Consider the following 24,425-nt stretch of genomic DNA (forward strand, 5'->3'; position numbering starts at 1 on the left):
GGAAGCCGGCTGTCCTGCAGCAGAGGAGCAGATGGTCAGCGGTGCCTCAGCTTCCCGGCCTCGGGCTCACCTCAGTGACAGGGGCCTCTCTCAGGAAGCCACTCTCAGACCCTTGCAACACAAGGCGGGTGCTGAGTCCGAGGGGCCTGGTGGCTGTGCCTGCACTGCCTTTTGTCAACAGGAGGACAGTTGGTGGGGGGACCCACTGGTTCTCCCCAAGGGAGGATATAGGGAGGGGGACGCCTTGCCCCCTCACCAGACCCCCAGACTCCATGGCCTCCTTTGGGCTGTCTGGCCCCTGGGGAGACGAGGCAGGACAGGCCAGTCCCTGTGACAGAGCAGCAACTGGGGCTCCAAGGGGCCAGGCCAGGGCTGTGTGCGTTCCTGAGTCTCACCTGACAGGTTCTGTGGCTCCTGGTCACCCTTTGTGCCACCTTTGGACCCCTCTGGGGTCCACCCAGGTGCCAGTAGTTTCTGTCTTCTGTGACTGGGGAGCAGAGGGAATCCTGTGCTGCTGGGGAAACTGAGGCCCCAGGTGACACTGCTCAAGCAGGTGGGCCCCAGCTGGTGGCACAGGCCTGCTATGGGAGCCTCAGCCCTGAGGCTCTGGGCTGCTGGCCCAAGGGCCTGGGGGGGTGGGCACACGTACCTGGCTGCCTCCCTGCAGGTGCAGCACCTGGGGATCCGACGTGGGGATGGCGGCCCACACCTCACTCCAGGTCTCACCGCCGTCTGACAGCCGCAGGGGGCCGCAGAGCAGGCTGGGTTGGGAGTCTGCAGCGGGTGTCTCGGGTGTCTTCGGGGATACAAAGACACAGGTTAGGGGCAAGTTCGCCTGCAGTGTCACCGCCTGTTCCTGAGGAGGCTGGGGGCAGGCCAGGGCACTGCTCTGGGAGGACGCTGGCTGCGGAGACTGGCCAGGCTGCACAGAGAGCTGGACAAGCACTCACCGGCTCCAAGGCACTGAAGCCTGCAGGATGTCAGGCGTCGTGTGGTATCAGGCTGGGTTTGCAGGCTGGGTTCTCTAAGGGGACAGGGTGCCCATATGCCTGGGGTCAGGACACATCAAAATCACAGGAAAACCCAACAGCAAGTACCTGAGGGTGGGTCACGGGACAGGGACTTCACGCGTGTCAGTTCTACACACACCGTATACATGCGTGTACATGCGCACACAGCACACACACACCACACACGCCACACACACAGGCCCTCCCTCTGTCGTGTCACTGTTGGAGCTACTGTCCACCATTTGGACATGGCTTAGACACCCCCTGCCAGAGCTGGACCCCTCAGACCTGGGCCCCCCTTCGAGGCCAGAGTCCACCTTACAGGACCCTGGAGGCCCGTGCCCCAAGGACCTGGCGCTCTCAGAACACACCTCGGTATTTAAATTGCAGGCATGGGGGAGCTCAGTGGGCAGAGCAAGGTCCTTCTTCACCATCGAGACCATTCAACGCTCAGTCCTAACAGACTTACATCCTTGACTTCTGAGACTGAGGACCTGGGTCAGGGCTCCAGCCACAGCTGTAAGTCAGAGCAGCTGGGACCCTGAAAACACACTTGCTGCCCGATCACCTCACTGAGCCTCTAGGAGGGAGATCAACACTAGAAGCTTCCCAGGAGACCCCAACGTGCAGCCGGCTCTGCGAACCGCAGGCTGCGTCGAGTGGAGAGAAAGGGCGATGCGCTTTTCTGGAAACTCACGTTTTCTTTTTCAGCTTTCCTGCAACCCCCCAGAATAGACTGTGTTCTTGAGGAAAGAAGGCAGGGAAAGCAGCGGCCACTCAGAAAGAGGAGTGGAGGAGGAACAGAGGAAGAGAAGGAGAGGAGTGTGGGGGAGAAGAAGATGGGGAGGAGGAGAGGGAGGAGGGAGAGGAGAAGGAGAAAGACAGGGAGGCAGAGGGAGAGGAAGGAGGGGGAAGAGGAGGAGGAGAAGGGGAGCGGGAGGAGGAGGAGGGGCACCTGCCTCCAGGGCCTGCTCGCCCTCTGGCAGCTGGAGGTGGGGCAGGCCGAGACAAGGGCAGTGTCTCCTCTCAGGTGGGCCTCAAGCCTGGACTTGAGGGCAGCTTTAATCCATGCCCTCCAACCAGGTGACCAGGAGTGACACTTGTTCCCATCTAACTCCTGGATGCAAATGGTTCCCAAGCCTTGGCCCTGGCTGGTCCCAAGAAGCCAGTGTGCCCACATGGGATCTTCCGAGTGTGTTCCCAGCCTGGGGGCCCCACTGAGACATACCCACATCTGTCCTGGCCCCAGGGACGCCCGAAAGCAGAGGCAGCTGAAGCTGCTGGGGCACAGAAGCAGGTGTCTGGAGGCTCTGCCACACTACCAGGAGGGGAGCAGGAGCTGGGAGCACCCACCTCTGTGCTCTGCTTGGGCTCGGCCGGAGCCTCGGAGCTGGGGCTCTCGGGGGCCACTGGCTGTGTCAGGAAACACTCTCTGCAGACCCGGCTCTGCCGGCTGTTCTCGGCCTTGAACTCGGAGCACTTCCCACAGATGACCTGCCAAACAGAGGGCACCTGTGACCCCAGCACCCTGGGACAGAGGATTATCCAGGAAGAGGCCAGAGGAGAGGTGGAGTGGGCGGGAGGAGACTTAACACAGTGTGGGGAGGCGTAAGGGCTTCTCCTGGACGTGCAGGGTGGGGAGTCCTGTCTGAGGGCAGAGAGCAAGGCTGACCCTGCTGGGCATCTGGTACCCACCCTCCTGTCCTGGAGGCTCCAGAGTCCAGGAGTCTGTGTGCACGGGAGCAAGAGTGGGAAGAGCCACCAAGCACACGGGAAGACACCCCATCACTGGCCATCAGGGAAATGCAAATCAAATTCACAACCAGAAACCACCTCTCACCCCTCAGCATGGCTATTTTCCAGACCAACAATGACAACAGCAACGAAAAGAAAATAGTGTTGGCACGGACATGGAGAAATTGGAATCCTTGCGCTATTGGTGGGAAGCAAACTGGCGCAGTCTCTGTGGGAAGCAGTAGGGTGGTTCCTCAGAATGTTAAACACAGGGTTACCACATGATGCAACAGTTCCACTCGGGGTATGCACCCAAAAGAACTGAAAGGAGGATCTGAAGGGATGTTTGTACATTCATGTCCATAGCAGCGTTATTCACAATAGCCAAAAGCTGGAAGCAGCCCGTGTCCATTGGCAGATGAAGGGATGAAGTCGTCATGGTCTGTTTGTACAGTGGCGTGTGACTCAGATGCATGGGTAGAGCATGGGAATGTAGCCAAGGAGTGCTCCTCAGTGACTTTTCCAGAGCTTTTCCTACCCTGGACACTCCTGGCAGGCCCCTTGTCCCCCCTCCTCTGGCCCCTCCAGCTACGTCCCATCGGTGGTCCTGTCTCTCTCTGCCTCGCTCTCCCTCCCTCTGCTGGATCCTTTTCCCAGCACACACAGGCTCCTGCTGCCTCAGGGCCACCCACACCCCCTTCTGCATCTGCTTCTCCTGTTCCATCCTGCCCCGCGTACCGAATATTGCAGAGGACTGGGAGATCCTTGTTCAAACCTTGGGAAATTCTAGTTTGAACCTAAACCTGCGGGCACCGGCTGCTAAGGGACCATGGCACTCAAACACTGAGCTCATATCGAAGGTCTCAGGAGCCACAGCAGCGAGGAGATTGCTCTTTTTAAGTAGATGGAAGGCACCCTGTTCTGGAGTCCTATTTTTATGAGGATTTTATTTATTTTTGGAATTTATCTTTTCTCTATCACTTCTTGTGTGAGGAAGCAGGAATACTGGGCAAACCAAGGCAATGAAAGCTAAGCCCCAGCAGGCTGACATGGAGACGCAGTGACATCAATGAGGGCACCGAGCCACCTCTGCTGTGCGGGGAAGTCCAGGTTGGCCATGAGGACGCTCACTCCAAAGATTAACAGAGGCTGCAGCTTCTGATCCTGAGTGGTCACAAAGCCTGAAGCCTGGAGCTGAGCAGGGGCCTGGGCACATATTCTGAGGATGGTTCTTAAAGCAACAGATTCCCCTCAGGTCAGATGGGGAAACCAGGTTTAAGTTAAATCTCCCAATTCTGGAGTATAAACTGGGCCCCGAACTGAGAGTTCTTTAAGAGGTACAGATCACATTTCCCACTTACCTGCCTATCCATCCTCTACCATCCATTCACCCATCCATCATCCATCCATCCATCATCTCTTCATCCACCCATCCATCCACCAATTCATTATCCACTCATCTATTCATCCATTCATCCAACCATTCACCTGTCCATCCTCCACCATCTATCCTTCATCCATCCATCCATCCATACTTCTGTATGCCATTCTATTTGTCTATTCATCCATCCATTCATCAATTCTCTAGTCACCCATTTATACTTTCTATATATCCACTTCCATTCATACTTCCATATGCCATTTATCTAACTACCCACCTATCCACCTATCCATCCATCCATCCATCCATCCATCCATCCATCCATCCATCCATCCCCTCATCCATCCATCTCCCCATCCATCCATCCATCCATCCATCCATCCATCCCCTCATCCATCCATCTCCCCATCCATCCATCTCCCCATCCATCCATCCATCCATCCATCCATCCATCCATCCATCCATCCACCTATCCATTCACCCACCTCTCCATCCACTCATCCATTCATCCATCCTTCTACCCACCTATCCATCCATCATCCATCCTTCCAAGGACTCATCCACTTATTCCCCTCCCCATGCTGCCTCCCGCCACGTGGCAAAGGTATGACAAGTAACACCAACTGCTTCAGGCACAAGTTGCTGGTGCCCTTTGGAAAAACACCAAAGCATTCTGTGTTGAGATCCAGCTGCTAACTAGATTCAACTTCAACCTCTTAACCTAAAGATACTTAAATCATCAGTTCCTTCCTCAGGGATACTTTTACATTCAATATTAAGCATTGAATTTTCTCCACTCTCAGGAGAAAGGGCTTTGGAGTGAGGGGAATGGAGATGGTGTGCAGCTGGGTTGCCAGTCGGAGGCATTGCCTCATCACATGGGCCCACCAGGCCTTCAGCACCACTGGATCGCTGGGACAAAGGTCAGTAGTAGGAGCTCCCAGCACAGCCACACCCTTCGCCCATCTCCAGTACGCCTTGCAAGGAATGAGGACTATCATCTCCTTGTTCTCAAGATCACCCAGCTAGCAGTTCTGTGGTTCCCAATCCAGCACTTTTCCAACCACAAGGAGTGTTTGTTGAACACCAGAGCTGACCAGAGAAAAGTGATCAGATTCTACTTTGGACAGGACAGTTTTGCACTCAAGGGCATCTATATCCATGAGCCAGGATCAGGAAGCTCTTCTGTGCAGGGCTGGTGTGCTGCTGGTGAGGACTCAGCTGCTCTGTCCGAGCAGGGTGGCCTCCTGTCCCTGTCCCCCTCTCCTGGGACTCACCGCCCCGCATAGCTTGCAGTGATGCCTCCTCTTCGTGATGGAGTTGAAGGTCTCACCACAGCTCTTACAGCTCTGCTTCTCCTTGTCACGTCTGGTCTTAGAGGATAGTTTTCTGGGTTCGAGCTACAAGGAGGCAAATAGATGCCATCAGCTTCCGAGTCATGTGTGCACCCTACCCCACGCGGCAGTGGAGTGGCAGCTCTCGTGACTGTAAAAGCCACACAGGCTCAAGGCAAAAAGTGTAACATGCAGAAGGGAATGAAGTGAAGAGCCAAGTCGGCCATGTCTCTCTTCCCTCCCTCACCCCCCAAGCGGCTGCCTGTGCCCATTGCACCGAGTGAAGATTGTAAGTGGATCAAGATCTTCATGTTTGGAACAACCTGGCCAATGACTTTATCTGGTGCATCTGAGAAACTACTGAAAAGAGCCACCGCTGGAGGAACACAGGGCTTACTAGGGTGGGCAGTGGGCAGCACAGCCATGGCCTGCAGCCCTGGGGACGGGGGCACCCCTGCCCGCAATCCGAGCCTTGTGGCCACATGCCTGCTCTATGCTGGGCATCGGGGGGCCACACCCTCCAGGCATGCCGCATGGATGAATATAGGTGTGCACCCACATGCCTGAGTGTGCAGACAAGCATGGCAACATTTTAGGGGGAGGCTGGACGCAGTGGCTCACACCTGTAATCCCAGCACTTTGGGAGGCTGAGGCGGGCAGATCACTTGAGGTCAGGAGTTTGAGACTAGCCTGGCCAACATGGTGAAACCCTGTCTCTACTAAAAAAAATACAAAAATATAGCCGGATGTGGTAGTAGTAGTGGTAGTGGGTGCCTGTAATCCCAGCTACTTGGGAGGCTGAGGCAGGAGAATCGCTTCAACCCAGGAGGCGGAGGTTGCAGTGATGCAGTGAGCCAAGATTGTGCCATTGCACTCCAGCCTGGGCAACAGAGCGAGACTCAAAAAAAAAAAAAAAAAAAATCTGGGAGGACATGCGAGGAAGCCATGAAGAGCTGTACCTCCCTCTGTCTCCTGCTGCCTGAACTGCCTATAGAGGAGGGTGGTGTGGAGGCTGCAGCAGGTGTAGCCTGGGGCTGCCCAGCCCAGCCTTGGTTTCCCTGTCTGATTATGAACCGTGCAAGGTGGAGAGACCCCAGGCTCCTGCCTCCTGTCAGCCATGAGACCCTGGATGACTCACCTCTCCTTTCTAAGCCTCAGTTGCCTCACCTGTAAAATGGGATGAGTGACTGGTCCCTGGGCCCTAAGCCTCATCACAGTACATAAAACCGCCACTTTGGCAAGTTGCTAATTACCCTTTCTTTTTTTTTTTTTCAACTTGTGAATTTTTTTTTTTTTTTATACTTTTTAAGTTCTAGGGTACATGTGCACAACGTGCAGGTGCAGGTTTGTTACATATGTATATACATGTGCCATGTTGGTGTGCTGCACCCATTAACTCATCATTTACATTAGGTATATCTCCTAATGCTATCCCTCCCCGCTCCCCCCTGCCTACAATAGGCCCCGGTGAAGCTAATTACCCATTCATGTTATAGCCTGCAACCCTGGAAAGGCCTCATCATTTGATGAAATAACTTCCTGGGCTTTTGAAGCTTGGTCCACACCCAGCACTTCCTCTCTGGGGAGGAGGCGCCTCCCTTGAGATACTTTGTTATGGGTGCAGAAAACACCCTTAAGAAGACTTTAGGAAAAGGCAAAGATATGTCTCGAGTTCCCCAGGATGTCAGAGCTGGAGCTGCCCCTAGAAATGTTTATCTCAACCTCTCCAGTCAGGGAAACTGAAGCCCGCAGGTGTTGTTTTTCTTTCTTTCTTTCTTTTTTTTTTTCTGTTTAAAAGAAAATTACCTAAAATAGCTAACCATTGGCTATAGCCTGTGCAAAATAAAAACAGGTCTGGCGATAGCGTTTTAATAATATTACAGTAAATAGAAGTGTGTGTGTGTGTGTGTGTGTTGTGTGTGTGTGGGTGGGTGGGTGGCGGGGCTGGGGCCGAGGGGCCGTAAGAACAGCACCAGGCTGAGGTTTCTGGAGCTGGGGAGGGACGCTCATTGCAGTTATCCCCACTAGTGTGGTTCCAAAACTGCCATAGGAAAACGCTGAACAACATACGCTTAAAAAAAGTTTAACAGAAACTCTTCAGGTTCAAGGAGAAAGGGCCAGGGGCCGTGGCTCGCGCACGTAATTCCAGCACTTTGGCAGGCGGGAGGGTTGCTTGAGGCCAGAAGTTCGAGACCAATCGGGGCAACATAGTGAGACCCTGTCTCAACAAAAATTCCAAAAATTAGCTGCTGTGGTGGCACGTGCCTGCAGACCCAGATATTTGGGGGGCTTAGGTAGGAGGATCACTTGAGCCCGGGAGGTTGAGGCTACAGTGAGTTGTGATCACACCACCACACTCCAGCCTGGAGGACATGGCAAAATCCCAACTCAAAAAATAAAAAAAAAAAAAAGAAAGAAAGAAAAGATGAACTGAACTGGTTGGGGTGAAGAAGCAAGAAAGGGGTGGCTCAGATTGGGCATAAGCATTGGGGGCTGGGATGGGCTGAACTGTGTCCCCCCAGATTCATGTGTTGAAAATTTAATTCCCAGTATCTCTGAATGTGACCATATTTAGAGACAGAGTGTTTAAAGAGACATTAAGTTAAAATGAGGTCTTCGGTTGGGCCCTGATTCAATCTTACTGGTGTCTTTATAAGAAGAGATGAGGACACAGAGACACAGAGAGAAGACCGAGTGTGGACACAGGGAGGAAACTGACATCTCCAAGCCAAGGAGAGGCCTCAGGAGAAACCAACCCCTGCCCACACCTTGATCTCAGACTTCAGCCTCCAGGTAGTATTTTGTTCTGGCAGCCAAAACAAACTGACACCAGTGCCTCCAGGCAAATTCCGGCCGGGCACTTCCAGCTGTGTGGCCTGGTCTGTGGTCCCCCTTCACTGGCCCACCTGCAGGTCCCCCAAGCGCCCGGCCAGTTTGGCACAGGAGCCCAAGGGCAGGGCTGGCTCCTTTGAGGGTGACAGGGACAGTCACTCGCTGTGCTGCAGCCCCCAGCACCTCTGATGAATGGGCCTTGCTCCAAAGACACGGGTGAGGCGGCCTGCGCTCCTTCTGCAGTTTTTCTCACACTCAAGACCCCAGTGGGGGCTCCAAGCACACTAGGCGGGGAATGGGCGTCACTGACCTGGTGGTGAAAACCTGTTCTCCACGTGGGCACCCAGAGAGGCTGGGAAGTGGGAGTGATTGGTGGAAGGGTGGCCCCGATGTGCACCTCAGCCCAGAACTGCCTGCTCATGAGGACCCCAGAAGGGGGACCCGTGCCACGGCACCCAGGGGCAGCACCGCATGGCAGCTGAGAACAGCACACAACATGCCCATGGGGCAGGGGGCAGCAGGGGCTGGAGGAGTGAAGAACAGCCATGAAGGAGGACAGGTACCTGCGGGGCTGGGTGCACAGCAAGAGCTTGGCCTCTGAAGACCAGCGGGGACCAGGTCCCAGTGAAGGGACAGACGACAATTCTGGAAGCAGTGAGTGTGGCTCAGGGCTGGGGCGGTGCCGGGAGTCCCACTGGCTTCCTTTATCTGGCAAATCTTCTCAGCTATGGAGCTGAGCTGAGCACTCGGGGTGGGTCCAGGCCCTGCACCAGCTCCCACGGAGCTGAGGCCCACAGCCCACCGAGGCCAACCCTCCAGCTCCCATCATCAAGGTGTGGCAGAATTTGTAGGCATGACCCAGTGGCTGAGGGGCAAGAGGCCCACCTGAGTAGTCAGGGATGGTCTCTCGGCCATGCACATGCCCCTTTGTGGATGAAGTTACCACACAGGTTGACCCAAAGAAGGGAGCTCAGGTTTTCATTGTGGATGTCAGGATATCAGAAAAGCTGGGCCCAAGTCTCTCCAGGAAGATGGAGAACTGTGGCTTCCTCAGTATCTGACCGAGTGACTTCACCCCCAAAGCGCCCAAAACACACCGGCGTTAACCCGGAAAGTGGTCTCCACCAAGGGTCAACGGGGCTGCCCCCTCCAGCAATTTTTCTTGAGCAAATTGAGCTGCACATCCAGGAACGGGGGGCATAGCTGAGTTACATAGAATTGGAGCCCAGTTAGTGGCCCTGATGAAAACAAGTCAGTTTCATCAGATACTAGAAATGACCCAGCAGGGGACACAGGCCTTGGGGCACAGGTACTGCCTGGGGCTGTTCCGACAGGAGGGTGGCTGGGCTGAGGCCTGAGGCCATGCCCCTCGCTGACAGCCTTGCCCTGGAGCCCCGAGGGTAGACACAGGGCACGGCCTCGTCCCAGGAGGGGCAGTGCCTGAGACGGGGCAGTGCCTGAGAAGAGGCCCTGGCACTGCCCTGTCGAGGGTGCCCTCTGATGCCTCGCTGGCACCTTGGAGGGGTTCATGTGTCACCCACGGTGGGTCTGAGGCCCTAAGAGACCTTCTGGATTCTGCATTTTGTGTTTCTGTTAAGAGCAACTCGATGCTTGCCCATCAGGGAAGCCTTTGAATTCTGCAAGGCCCCTTGCAAAACTTCCTGGCTTGGGTGTAGCTTCTCTTAGGAAAGGGGCTTACAGGGACTATACCACTGAAGAAATCGGGCTCAGGAAGTAAGTTTAAGTTTGGTATACTGTAGCAAAAATCACTGTTGTGGATAAGAGGATGAACTTGCTTTTGAGTGCTTTGTAAAATGTACACTGAGCTCACCTCCATCACACCACATTCACCCTGTGCAGCTCGACACTGACACTGAGCTGTCCCAGCTCCCACCACGGTCTCAACTCTGCTGTTTTTGCTCACAGGAAGACACCAGTGAGGAACACACGGCCAGGTCAGGCCACATCCACTGGGGGTAGGGACGCCCTGGGGCCCTGGGCTGGAGCCGAGGTCTGTTGTTGTTTGGTGGTCTGTCGTGGGCCCAGCCCTGGCTTGGTGTGGGTAAGGGACAGAGACAAGAGACCAGAACTGGAATTGTGGCCCTGAGCACCTGGCTCCCTGGGCTGCTGCAGAACCTGAGGCAGCTGGGCCCTAGGCCAGGGGAAGTACAGGGAGTGGGCCCAGCGGCACTGTCCACCCAGCTGGGCGCACCCATGGAGGCACAGCGGGTCTGCTGGCCACAGCCTGTCCAGCAGACGCCCGGACACTGACTGAGGCCCTGAGCCCCAGTTACCTTCTCGCCTGTGACGGAAGCAGGGGGCCAATAGGGGCATTGCCTGTGTGGCCAGCAGCGCCTCAAAGCCCTGCTCCAAGGCCATCTCCAAGCTGTGTCTTCCCACAAGTTAAAACATTTTAAACCATGGCCTTGCAGGTTCTTCCAGCTGGAACATTCTCCTGTCCAGGCACCAACCCGGGGTTAGACTCCCCAGGAGCACACTCAGACACCCTGTGTGGATCCCCTCAGCCAGGCCTGGGCTCCTGCTGTTTCTACAGCCCACCCAGGTCCTGCCCACCCAGGGCCTCCCTCCGCATGTGGCCTCCACCCACTTCTGCTTCCTTGCCTCCCCAAGACACTGAAGGTGCCTCTCCAGGGCCTGTGGGCTCACACACAGGACAGATGCGCTCACAAAGGATAGGTGGCTCTCACTGAGTCTTGACGCCTCTGCGGAGGGACTGTGACCACGGATGCCTCCATAAGCCTGGCCCAGGGCCCGGGGCTGGACAGGGAGGGTCATCGAGCAGAGGTCAGCCCAGTTCACTCCTTATGTGAACTGTATGTGTGGGAGGCAGTGCTCTGTGCCAGGACGTCACCATGGAAACTGTCAGGGATGCCTGCCCTGGCTGTGGGATGCCAGGCAGTGGGGCTGATCAGGCAGTGCCTCCTACACATGAGTGTGGGCTGTCACGTCCCCACTGTGACCCTGCGATTGTGTGTCCACTGTGGGCAGCTCACGCTTCTGTGGCTGCACTCACACCATGAGTACACATTGCTTTTCATAACTTTCCTTAATGCTCCAGAAAAGGGACTAAAGAGCTCTGTGAGTCTGGGGCACAGCCAGCCTCACACTTACTGCCTGGCAATACAAAAAGTTGCTGATGGGCGGATTCCCGTCATAGGCCGGGTGTGGTGGCTCTCGCCTGTAATCCCAGCTGAGGTGGGCAGACATGAGGTCAAGAGATTGAGACCATCCTGGCCAACATGGTGAAACCCCGTCTCTACTAAAAATACAAAAAATTAGCTGGGTGTGGTGGCATGCGCCTGTAGTCCCAGCTACTTGGGAGGCTGAGGCAGGAGGATTGCTTGGACCTGGGAAGTGGAGGTTGCAGTGAGCCGAGATTGTGCCACTGCACTCCAGCCTGGGTGACACAGCGACACTTTGTCTCAAAAAAAAAAAAAAAAAAAAAAAAGGCTGGGTGCAGTGACTCAACCTGTAATCCCAGCACTTTGGGAGGCTGAGGAGGGCAGATCACGAGGTCAGGAGATCGAGACCAGCCTGGCTAACACGGTGAAACCCTGTCTCTACTAAAAAAAATATATAAATATATATATACACACAAAAAATTAGCTGGGCGTAGTGGCAGGTGCCTGTAGTCCCAGCTACTACAGGAGGCTGAGGCAGGAGAATGGTGTGAAGCCGGGAGGCAGAGCTTGAAGTGAGCTGAGATCACGCCACTGCACTCCAGCCTGGGCAACAGAGTGAGACTCCGTCTCAAAAAAAAAAAAGTTGCTGATGGGCAAGATTCCTGTCATTGAGACATTTTTATCAGGGGCCCCTGGGGCAGGCTACGGGGCTTCATAGACTTAGAGCAAACAGCAGATGTCAAGGCCCTGGGGCCTGGCAGGGCAAGGGGAGCCCAGGGCATCTCCAGGGAGGGTGGCCAGGAAGCGGGGTGAGGCCAGACAGAAGGAGAGACAAGTGAGAGGAGATTCTCTCCTAAGAGGCCAGGGGACCACTTCTCCCCAGGCTGTCAGACTTCCTCATTTTAGTGTTAATAAGATGTCCCTGCAGGGTGCCTGTCTGCTCTGCAGAGGCCAGGTGGCTGTGCTTTGTGAATCTGGGGTCTCTCCTCTCGCCCGTTGGGATGTATTTAGAAGTCCCCCCACGCCTGTGCACTCCATCGTGCCCCTGAAGCACCACATCCTTCCCGAGGCCTCCTGAGTTTCTTCATGGTTTCCCAACGCCGGGCCAGCCCAGATCACGACGGGTGGGGCCTGGTGTCATGGGATGGGGCGGCCAGCGGCCAGCCCACTTGGACAGACCCCTGTCTGGGGTGGGGCTAGGGCAGTCATCTGGGGCCATATCATTCCTGAGCCTGCACGGCATGGGGGGAGGCGAAGCACCTGGAGAATCACCCTCCCGCATCTGGGTGCAGCAGCCACATCGGGGTGCTGCAGGGTGATGTTGCTGTCAGCATTGGTGAGTGCCAGGCCTGGGTGCCAATGATGATGGCTCCACGTACAGATGCTCTTGGCCCTCATCCTCTTTAACTTCCCGGATTAAATGGAGGGAGGCAGGCCTCATCCCAGTTCCTACAGCACATCCCCTGGCAGGCGGGTGCGTGGACACAGCCTTCCTGGCCGGAGCAGCACCCTTGTGGGCTGGCTGCCATAAGGCACAAGAGAACACAGACGGGGAGAGGCAGGGAGGCTCAGGCCTCCCTGGCCGCAGCTTGGGGTGAAGGACTAAGCAGTCCTCTGCATTACTGAGCCTCCTGAGGACCTTGCACTGTTAATACACGCTTGATGGGACGATTCACACATGTTAAGGGCATAAATGTTCACTTGGAGCTAAGAGGATTCTCACATGTGTGCCCAGCTGTGTGACCACCTCCAACTAGGTAATGGACATCCCCACATTGACAGGCCTCTGCGTGCCTGCCTCACAGAGGCCTCTGCAGTGACCACACAAGTCATCAGAGCCTGGACTCAGACATGGCTTCACCTCCACACACCCAGGCCCCCAGACACAGTGAGCAGGGCAGGCTGGTCCCTCAGTCCTCAGCCTCCAGGAGGCCCCGGTCCGACCCTCCCTCTCCATCTTCCCTACAGGTCATCCTGGTCTGACCCCCTGCTCCGCCTCTCACCCCTGCTGACCGCTGAGCATAGGGCACTTACCCCTGCTGCACCCGAACTGCCTTCGGTGGTCACCACGGGCTCCAGAGGGCTGGTGCTCGTGATCTGGAAGGGACACAGAGGCCGAGTGAGAGGAGATTCCAGGGCGACGCAGCCCCTGTGCAGCGGGGAACAGTTCCTGAAGCCCCCAGCACCTCCGTGCATTGAGAGCAGGCTCAGGAGCAGGAATTCCCAGGCCTAGGATTTGCTGTGCCTTTGGGGAAGCTGCTTTCTCCCTGGGCCTGGCCTGAGCTGGATGCCTCTCCTAGGAGCATCTGCCAGTGTGGTGGGTGGCTGGTGGGTGACGCCTCCCTTTGGCCCACCCTGATCAGTGGCTCTAATTCACACCGAGTCACCCAGTGAGTAAGGAGGGTCCGTTTGCGTTCTCTCTCATCCTCCAGGGCTCTTTGTGGAGAGTCTCTGCAGCCCCCAGTTTCTCAGCAGAGTGAGGCTCTGGGCTCAGCCTCTGGACAGAAAGGGCTTGGCCAGCTTTAAGGACAGCCAGGCTCAGCGTCTCACATTCCCAGGTCACCTCCACTCAAGGCAGTCCCAGGACTCTTCCTTTCTGGATGATGCAAAGCTCTTACAAAGTGAATGCAAAAAGCAGAAAAAACCTAGTGGACTTGATACAAATATGAAGTGGATATGGGGGAGGTGGGCTGTGCCAGGCAGACCCATGGAGGTGGTACAGAGGGCAGAGCCAGCCTGGAGTTGGGATTCGGGCCTGCAGGATCTGGGTCAGGCGGCGAGAGTTGGGGCACCCTCACTCTGAGTCATGCCTGGTACCCCCGTGAAGGCTGGAGCAGAGGGCCTGGCATAGGGCTCAGGGCACCGTCTCTCCTGGGTGCCTCCCCGGATGTGTCCTTGCTATAGTTCCAATCCCTATGCCTTGTCCAGGGCCAGTGGCTCCAGGGCCTTCCTTGTAGTGGGCAGACATCAGCCTCCTCACCCAATCCTCTCTCCCTGACTCCAGGGAAGCCCTGTGGGGAGAAATGGCCGAGGCTTGGTCCTGGGGCTGCAGCCCTGAGTCCCTGGCCAGGCTTCTCGGCAAGGACCCTGTAGCCCTGCCTCTTTCCCAGCCTAAGTCCCCACATGAAATCCCCCTGGGCCCTTGGGGCAGCACCACATGAGGATGGGGAGTGAGATGCTCCTACTGCTTCCCCCAAGGGGCTCTGAGCCACCATCTCCCAGGGCACGGGGGCACTGGGGGGAAAATACAAGCACAGAAAGGTGTCTGCAGTCATGGACCGTCCTGGGCCAGAGTGGTATGCGGGCAGTGCACCACAGCCCTGTGACGCCAGTTCCACCACCCATGGCCTGGGGATGTCACCGAGCTCCTCTGAGACTCAGTTTCCACGGGGATGATGTAACATTCCTTGGTGCATAGGATGCTGTGCAGAAGGCACCAGACAACCAAACAGGTCACGCAGGAGTGCTTCCTCCACGGCCACATCCTGCTTTCCCGCCCACCTGGGCGCTGACCACGGACCTGGGGCCCAGCAGGCTGCAGCGGGCACTTAGTGGAGGGTGGGTAGGGGTGAAATTAAGTTCAGTCTAAAGCTGCCATGGAAAGGTGGCCAACTCTTCAAACCATGCTCAAACACGGTAAACGCGGAGCTGTAACCAACCCAGCTGTTTCTGTGCTTCACTTTCCCTTTTCTGTCCATAAATCCTCTCCGACCACACAGCAGCAGACGAGGCTCTCTGGACCTATTCCAGTCTCAAGGGTTGTAGGGGGCAGGTGCTGTCCCATCCACGAATAGTTGTTTGCTCAATTAAATTGTTAAATTTAATTTGCCTGAAGTTTTCCTTTTTTTTTTTTTTGAGACGGAGTCTTGCTCTGTCGCCCGGGCTGGAGTGCAGTGGCCGGATCTCAGCTCACTGCAAGCTCTGCCTCCCGGGTTTACGCCATTCTCCTGCCTCAGCCTCCCGAGTAGCTGGGACTACAGGTGCCCGCCACCTCGCCCAGCTAGTTTTTTGTATTTTTTTAGTAGAGACGCGGTTTCACCGTGTTAGCCAGGATGGTCTCGATCTCCTGACCTCGTGATCCGCCCGTCTCGGCCTCCCAAAGTGCTGGGATTACAGGCTTGAGCCACCACGCCCGGCCGAACTTTTTCTTTTAACGCAAGGGAGCGCCCGCTGTCCTGGTTCCTGGTACAGCAGGAGGAAAGCCTAGAGGTCGAGCTGCCCACCCAGACGCCAGTGCCTTCTGCTCTCCACAGGCAGCCTGTCCCCTGGAGGTCCCTCTGCGCCCCGGGCCACTGACTCACAGGCACGTCTGGAGAGAGGCTAGGGTCCTCATCCTGGCTGAAAGCGCCACTGAAAGCCTTGAAGGTCTCACTGTTCTGCTTGTGCTTCTCGATGGTGGCCTGGATGATCTGGACACAGCAACACAACAGGGAGGACCATCAAGGGGTGTGGGAGGACGCTACTCGCAGGAGGGACGCGCCTGCCTCTGTTTCGAGGACGGGCCCTGGCGTTCCCGGAACAATGCCCAGGCCACTGGCCATCTCCTTTCCCCGCTACCAATGATGTGGTCTCCCCTTCGAGCTGTCCAGATTGAGGAGATCCACCCTGAGTGGGGAACCTGGCCTGTGGCTCCACCAGGCCTGTTCATGTTTATTTGGGGGCCCTCAAACAAATGAATGGGTTGAAAGGCCTGTGGCATCTGAAGGTGCTTATGAAGGCACAGTGTGGTCACTGCATCCCTGCAGGGTGCGGCACAGGGCCAGCAGTCCCGGAGGCCAGAGCCCCCACCCTCTGCCCCAACATGAATGGCCTTACTGCTCAATCACTGGGTCGCTTGGTTACTTTACAAGTTTAGAAGCTTCACCTGAATCCATTCTTTCTTCTCTTCCTCTGTCCTATAAAACCAAAACAGTCTTGTATTAATCCAGTCTTGGATACTGACTTTAAATGACCAGCCCTCTCTCAGCCCTGCAGCACACCCGAGCCACGCACTGGCTTGTCAACGCAGCTCAAGGATGGGAAGATTGGCCCCAAGGGCCTCAAAACAACTGTGGCCTGGTGGGGCCAGGTGAGCACGTGGCGCCCCCTGCAGCGGCTGTAATTCAATGCCCAGGTGAGCCACGTGGCGCCCCCTGCGGCGGCTGTAATTCAATGCCCAGGTGAGCCACGTGGCGCCCCCTGCAGCGGCTGTAATTCAATGACTAGGTGAGCCACGTGGCGCCCTCTGCAGGGGCTGTAATTCAATGCCTCCTTGGACCATAATAGATCATTAAGAAGATCCCACTGTTGATTGGCTGTGGGAGAACAGAACTCCCATATATGGCTAGTCAGAGCACAGCCTGACATCACCTTAAAGGGTGGTGTGACAACAGCCACCAAAATTTCAAACAGATGCACTACCCTGTGACCAGTAATTCTATGTCAGCAATCTATCTGATGGCTACAACTACACATATGCAGAAACACCTAAAAACAAGGACACTGCTTGCAGCACCATTTGTGATGGCCAGGTTCAGGATGAGCCCAGGTCCTCATCAGTGGGAACTAGCTAATGATCATTAATGGAAAATTATGTTGCTTTAGGAATGGTGTGCAGATATGGGATGATTCTTGACAAATTAAGTGAAAAAGTAAGATGCAGGACAGGTATAAACAGCCATCTGTGATTTAAAACGTAGATACATGTGCATGTGCATAGAAAATCCTCGAAGGGGCCAGGCGCAGTGGCTAACACCTGTAATCCCAGCACTTTGGGAGCCCGAGTCGGGGGAGGTGGATCACCTGAGGTCAAGAGTTCGAGACCAGCCTGGCCAACGTGGTGAAACCCCATTGGGGTTTCACTCAAACAAGAAATTAGCCAGGTGTGACGGGCACCTGTAATCCCAGCTACCCAGGAGGCTGAGGCAGGAGAATCACTTGAACCTGGGAGGCAGAGGTTGCCATGAGCTGAGATTGCGCCACTGCACTCCAGCCTGGGCAACAAGAGCGAAACTCTGTCTCAAAAAAAAAAAAAAAAAGAAAAGGAAAGAAAATCCTAGAAGAACACTCAAGAGAGGACTAAGAATGTGCTGGGCCTGCTGAACAGGAGGGGGGCAGAGGCTTAATCTTCATCAACTTCCCTTGGTACTGAAAGGGCCCGATAGTCCCATAGATAGTTTTTCCGATAAACATACAAATTGACCCTTCCGGTCTTCAAGCTTGAAAGTTAACATTTGTTTGATATCTGAGTTCCTTCCTCAGTAACCTTAAGGTCTCTCAAAAAAACCATCAAGGGACTGAAACTCACCAGGTCATCACATCCAGACAATGAGAGGCCCAGACCCTTTATCCATCATGATTGCTTCCTTGCCCCCCAGTTCCTGTTTTCTTACACATTGTTACGTTTCTTCCCTGCTGTATATGCCCCTAGTTTTAGTTGGTCAGGGAGAGGATTTGAGACTGAGTTCCCATCTCCTTGGCCGATTAAAGCTTCTTCCTCGGCAATAATCATCTCAGTGATTGGCTTTCTGTGCAGCAAGCAGCAGGACCTAGACGGAACCCCGGTGTTTGGGTAACAGTACTGTTAAATTTTAAGCCATACATAAATAAAAATACATTGCAAGGTTATCCAGTTTAGAAAAAGAAGACATGAGGTCAAAGACATTCACTAGAAACAGCCCGTTCCATACCGCGTCTGCAGCTCCAGGGACCGTTTTCTTCCCGTTATGATGAATGTATGTGCTGTGTTTGGCTTGACGATATCCTGCACCTGAAGGGGCAAGAACAAAGAACAAAGCAAACCCCAGCTGGTCATTTTAGCGGGTCCTTAACTCCAGCTTCATGTTTTCTGACTTATAAGTGTTTCCCCGAGGAGGTAGCAGAGGGGAGCCTGCAGCCCCACAGTTCACAGGGAGAGGGGCGCAGAGGCTCAGGTCACCGTGGCTGCTGCATGAGCTGGTCCATCGGGAACAGCGGGCCTCCCACCCTGCTCAGACACAGCTGGGACCGCTCATCTTCTGTGCTTGGAACTCTGCTGACCAAATCCATCCCCCGACACCCAGCCTGTCAGGTTTCCTCCCCATGTCGCCCCCATCCATCCTTCTTGAAGCCAAGCCATTCCCCACAGGCGCCACTGGGCACTGCCCCCCTACAGCAGCCATGTCCCCTTAGGATGGAAAGGGACCTGATGAGAAGAGCGAGGATGGCCTTAGCCTCCCTGCAGAGTCTGAGCCTCTGAGCAGGTGCGCCCTGCGATAGAGATGTAAATAGGACAATGCATGCCCAGAGCTAATGAAAACAGGGTCACTTCTTCACAGAACCACAGCCTCAAATTCCATCCTCTTCCATCAGGATGAGACCACAGAGACCACGGCTGGGCACGGCAGCTCACACCTATTCCGTGTCTCATGGCAGTGGTAGTAGAGAGGGCTTTGAATGAATGGGTGCTCCAAAAACATTTGCTAAATCAAAATATGTAGTCATTTGCTTAATGCCACCAAAAATACCTTCTTACCTTGAAATTCTCTGAATTCAGGTTAAGAAATAAAAGACTAACTAGAGAAAATACCTTTTTTTAAGGTTGTTTTATTATTTTTTGTAAGTTATTTTTGAGACAGGGTCTTGCCCTGTCAGCCAAGCTGGAGTGCAGTGAGTGGCACAGTCATGCAGCCTTGACCTCCTGGGCTCAAGCAGTCCTCCCACCTCAGCCTCCCAAGTAGCTGGAAATAAAGACGTGTACCACCATGCCTGGCTAATTTTTTATTTTTTTATAGAGACACGGTTTTACTACATTGCCAAGGCTGGTCCTGAACTGGGTTCAAGTGATCCTCCTGCCTCAGCCTCCCAAAGTGCTAGGATTGTAGGTGTGAGCCACCAAAACCACGTGCCTGGCTTTTTATAGTAGTTATAAGAAACCACTTTTCTAGTGTTTCTCTATAAAAAATCAGTCATGGCTGGGCACGGTGGCTGACGCCTGTAATCCCAGCACTTTGGTAGGCTGAGGCAGGTGGATCACGAGGTCAGGAGTTTGAGAACAGCCTGACCAACATGGTGAAACCCCGTCTCTACTAAAAATACAAAAATTAGCTGGGCATGGTGGCATGCACCTATAATCACAACTACTCGGGAGGGTGAGTCAGGAGAATCCCTTGAACCCAGGAGGTGGAGGTTGCAGTGAGCCGAGATCACGCCATTATACTCCAGGTTAAGAACTACCATTAAAAATAATGACTAACTAGGCTGGGCGTGGTGGCTCACGCCTGTAATCCCAGCACTTTGGGAGGTTGAGGTGGGTGGATCACAAGGTCAGGAGTTCGAGACCAGCCTGGCAAACATGGCGAAATCCCATCTCTACTAAAAATACAAAAATTAGCTGGGCGTGGTGGCATGCACCTGTAATTGCAGCTACTCAGGAGGGTGAGGCAGGAGAATCCCTTGAACCCAGGAGGTAGAGGTTGCAGTGAGCCAAGATCACGCCATTGCACTCCAGCCTAGGCGACAGAGCGAGACTCCATCTCAAAAAAAAAAAAAAGTCATTCTGGACCACGCTACAGATCTGCCTGGAACCCTCCCCCCAGCTCCGGTGCAGGAGGACAGGAAAGAGCTCGGGACCCAGGAACCAGGCAAGGGAAGCCGGCCCTCGCCCCAGCCAGGATTTCTCCCTGCAACCCTGGGCTTCATGTTTTTGTTTGCAAATAGGGCCCCAAGTCCCAATCTTAGAGGTGACAGGGTTCGGTCCAGGTCCTGGTGCCATCCCTACTGCCCCCTGCATCCTCCAAGGCTATGCAGAAAGGGGAGTTGGCAGCAACGTGGCAGGTGGGCCAAGCAGAGAGGGATGGAATCCTGCCCTTCCAGCCTGAGGCACCAGGACTGAGATGGTGCCTTGGTCACAGATAAGGTCTGTGGCTTGGAAAAGCAGGCAGGGGTGCCAGGCTGCACAGAGGTGAGTGCCTCAGCAGCCAGAGCCAGCTGTCCCCAGCCCTGCTCAGTGCCCCTTCCAGGGGGACAGGTTTGAGATGGAGGAGCTTACCCACCTGGAGGCCTGAGATGTCCATCTTCTCCCGGACGCTGAACTTCTGGCCCATGAGCCGCAGCTTGGGCACGCAGTAAAGGATCATGCTGTTGAACTGCAAGAGGGATGGCACAGGTGAGGAACGGGAGCTGCCCGCAGGCTACCCCCAGGGGCCCCAGTGAAGCTTCATGGGATCTTTTCATTTTTTTTAATGTTATAAAGTGAAAAATATTTTTAAAAGATATGTGCAGTAATTTTAACTACGGTTACATCTTTGAGTGAGGAGACTCTAGTCGCTAGCTTTATTTTTGTTCATTTCTATTTTTTAATTTTTTTTTTTTTTTTTTTTTGAGGCAGAGTCTCGCTCTGTCGCCCAGGCTGGAGTGCAGTGGCGTAATCTCAGCTCACTGCAAGCTCCGCCTCCCGGGTTTACGCCATTCTCCTGCCTCAGCCTCCCGAGTAGCTGGGACTACAGGTGCCCACCACCTCGCCCGGCTAGTTTTGTATTTTAGTAGAGACGGGGTTTCACTGTGTTAGCCAGAATGGTCTCGATCTCCTGACCTCGTGATCCGCCCGTCTCGGCCTCCCAAAGTGCTGGGATTACAGGCTTGAGCCACCGCGCCCGGCTATTTTTAAATTTTTAAACCATAAACATGAGCTAATTGTATAATCAAAAAAACAAAACTTTTTTTTTTTTTTTTTGAGACGGAGTCTTGCTCTTGTTGCCCAGGCTGAAGTGCAATGGCACAATCTTGGCTCGCTGCAACCTCCGCCTCCCATGTTTAAGAGCTTTTCCTGCCTCAGCCTCTCGAGTAGCTGGAATTACAGGCAGGTGCTACCACGCCCAGCTAATTTTGTATTTTAGTAGAGACGGGGTTTCACGATGTTGGCCAGGCTGGTCTCGAACTCCTGACCTCAGGTGATCTGCCCACCTCAGCCTCCCAAAGTGCTGGGATTACAGGCGTGAGCCACCATCTCCAGCCAAACCAAAACTTTTGAATGAGCTACTGATACATTCACCAAAACGGATGAATCTCTCGAACCCACGTGGGGAGCTAAAGGAGCCAGACTCATCTCATGGCATTGATGTGACATTCAGGAAAGGCAAAATTCTAGCAACAAAGAAGAGATCCATGGTTGCCAGGGCAGGGGAGCACTTGCCCACAAAGGGGTGGGACAAGGGAATTTCAGTGGGGGGGGGGGCGCAGTGATCAAACCGTTCTGTAACTTGGCCAGGCGCAGTGGCTCACACCTGTAATCCCAGCACTTTGGGTGGGTGGATCACCTGAGGTCAGGAGTTCGAGACCAGCCTGGCCAATATGGTGAACCCTGTGTCTACTAAAAATACAAAAATTAGCCGGGTGTGGTGGCGCATGCCTGTAATCCCAGCTACTTGGGAGGCTGAGGCAGGACAACTGCTTAAACCCGGGAGGTGGAGGTTACAGTGAGCCGAGATTGAGCCACTGCACTCCAGCCTGGGAGACAGAGCGAGGCCGTGTCTTAAAACAAAAAACAAAAAACAAAAAACTGTTCCGTAACTTGATTGCGGTCACAACTGTATTAGTCAGAACTCAGAATTGTAAAGCAAAAATGAGTTTTAGTTAACATAATTTTTAAAAACTTAAAAAAAATTTCAAAGAAATAATTGTTTATTCAAGGAGAATTAGAAGCTAGAGGAAAATAGAGGAGGAAAGAAGAACCATATCTGTTTCTCCTGTGCCAGGGCACCCGGGGTGGGTCTCGAATTACACTTCCATCCTGCCTTCCCCCTCCCTCCCGGCCAGGGTTGGGCTTAGGAATCGTTGAAAACATGATTTGCTGCTACAGTTCTCTGTGCTCTCCTGGTTGCTACAAGCTGGAGTCTGCTCAATTCCGGGGAGGAAAGAGGTATTGACTGTGAGGGATTAAAAAATGAGATATTTGCAGCAAATGGGGAGAAGCCGCTGGCAAAAGTCTGGTGTCTGGATGTGGAGAAGCGAGGCTCCCTGTGGCTAGGGGAGGGATGCTGAGGGTCTTAGAGGGAGCCAGAGTCCCAGTAGGAGAGGCCACAGAAGAGCCATGTCCTTGGGCAGCCAGAGCCCTGCTGGCACTGCCCTGGGCTTGAGGCAAATGGCAAGGGAGGCTCTGCGGCTGGGCTGGCAGGAGCCAGGCTCACCAGGAAGAGGTGGCGGTCCTGGGCAGTGCCGTTCTTGGCTGACAGCTTCTGGATTTGGCCCTCCTTGATCAGCTCATTGGCCGGGTTGACAATGTCCTCTTCCCCACCCAGCTGCTCATACACCTCCAAGAGCTTGTGCATTTTCTCCTGCAAAAGACATGGGGCTCAGGCACCAAGGGTCTGTGAGAGTGGCTGGTGACCTAGAGATGCGTGGAGCCCTTCCCTGCAACTGTGGCCCAGAATCCAGAGAGGGCAATGAGCTACTGACGGGTGGGAGGGAAATCACAGTGATGTTTGAGATGAGTATTGAAGGATGACTAGGAGTTCGCCATGCAGAACATAATAACAATGATAAACAGCAACAGAGCTAACCATTGCTGTGAGCCAGATGCTGTTCTACATGATACACGTTTTAACTCACCTAGTGAGGTGAGTGCCATTGTTATCTTCGTTTTACAGACAAGGAAACTGAGGCACAGAGAGGTCAGTTGAGTGTCTGAGACCCAGACTCGGACAATCTATATGTCACCTTCCCCTGGCCACGGTGACTGGGGGGTGGTCACGTGGGTAACCAGCACCCAGAAGTGCGATGGGACAAGGGCAAAGCTCATGGCCCAGCTTTGAGCCGGATGCCAGCGCAGCGGAAGGCAGAGCTGAGCCTGCAGCAACCTCGACAACAGTCACGTGTCCGAGTCTGCACCTGCCGGGCCTCAGAAGCCCCGTCCTTGGACCTGAGTGATCTCAGCCTGTACACCCTGGAGGCAGGTGGGTTTGGCTGACCCTTCTGTCTCTGGCACCAATGCAGGTAGGTGCAAGTGGGCACAGGGTGTGGGGTGCACTAGAGGAGCCAGCAGCAGAGAGCTTAGAGGAGCAGACCAGGGTAGGGGTGAGGGTCTTTTGAGAACTGGGGGAATGGGCAGGTACCTGGTATATACACAGGGGAGCTGGCTGTGCACCTGCCCACTACTGGGGGCTGGGTGTGCAGCTGGTATATACCAGGGGCTGGTATATACCAGGGGCTGGGTGTGAACCTGGGATGTACTGGGGGACTGCGTGCGCAGCTGGTGTCTAATAGTGGAGAACTGTATGCACCTGGCATGTACTGGGAGGGCTGGGCAAGCACCTGGTGTGCAGTAGGAGGGCTGGGTGTGCACCTGTCATGTCCTGGGGGGCTGGGTGAGCACAGAGCCAGCCCATGAAGGGACTAATGCAGCTTTAGTGAGTGAATGAATGACAGTAACACTGAGCACTGACACTTCCTGCACCAGGTCCTGTTCTGAGCATTCTATGTACAGTGCTCCCCCCCACACCCAGTGGCTTACAGGTATGCGCCACCACGCCTAATTTTTTTATTTTTAGTAGAGATGGGTTTCACCATGTTGGCCAGGCTGGTCTTGAACTCCTGACCTCAAGTGATTTGCCCGCCTTGGCCTCCCAAAGTGCTGGGAGTACAGCCGTGAGCCACCCTGCCTGGCCTTGCTGAGGCTTTTGAACACAAAAGTTGCCATGGGCTCAGGCCATTTAGGGCTGAGTTCCATGGTACCACGTGGCCGACACTGTCTGGGGCAGGCCGGAGACCGCTTTGTGGGGCAGGACTTGGGGCTGACCCTGGATATGTTGCAGCTCTCACTGTCTTTAGCGTTTTAGGGGTCATGAAACAGCCATTCTCTGAGAGGTGTATGAGTTTTGGGAGAAAAGACCTGGATTTGGATAATTAAATAAAACTGCCTAGGGAAAGTACCTGGAACATAATGGATACTTAGAAAACAAAGGAAATTCTTTTTTTTTTTTTTTCTGGTTTTGTTTATTCTTTTTTTTTATTTCTTTCTTTTTTTTTTTTTTTTTTT

The 24,425-nt window shown here is 54.3% G+C and overlaps 1 protein-coding gene across 1 annotated transcript in view; it reads right to left on the minus strand.

The window, feature by feature from the left end:
* FGD3 (FYVE, RhoGEF and PH domain containing 3) overlaps positions 1–24,425 on the minus strand; it is a 76,009-nt gene that overhangs the window by 883 nt on the left and 50,701 nt on the right. Inside the window, 10 exon segments of the mRNA XM_017853706.1 lie at positions 2–14; positions 650–789; positions 2,363–2,504; positions 5,403–5,525; positions 13,469–13,531; positions 15,736–15,843; positions 16,299–16,329; positions 18,103–18,182; positions 20,446–20,538; positions 22,579–22,725. Coding sequence (XP_017709195.1) covers positions 2–14; positions 650–789; positions 2,363–2,504; positions 5,403–5,525; positions 13,469–13,531; positions 15,736–15,843; positions 16,299–16,329; positions 18,103–18,182; positions 20,446–20,538; positions 22,579–22,725 — 940 coding nt within the window.

This window comes from Rhinopithecus bieti, unplaced genomic scaffold, assembly GCF_001698545.2.
Source record: "Rhinopithecus bieti isolate Rb0 unplaced genomic scaffold, ASM169854v2 scaffold_37505, whole genome shotgun sequence".
Classification (NCBI taxonomy): Eukaryota; Metazoa; Chordata; class Mammalia; order Primates; family Cercopithecidae; genus Rhinopithecus; species Rhinopithecus bieti.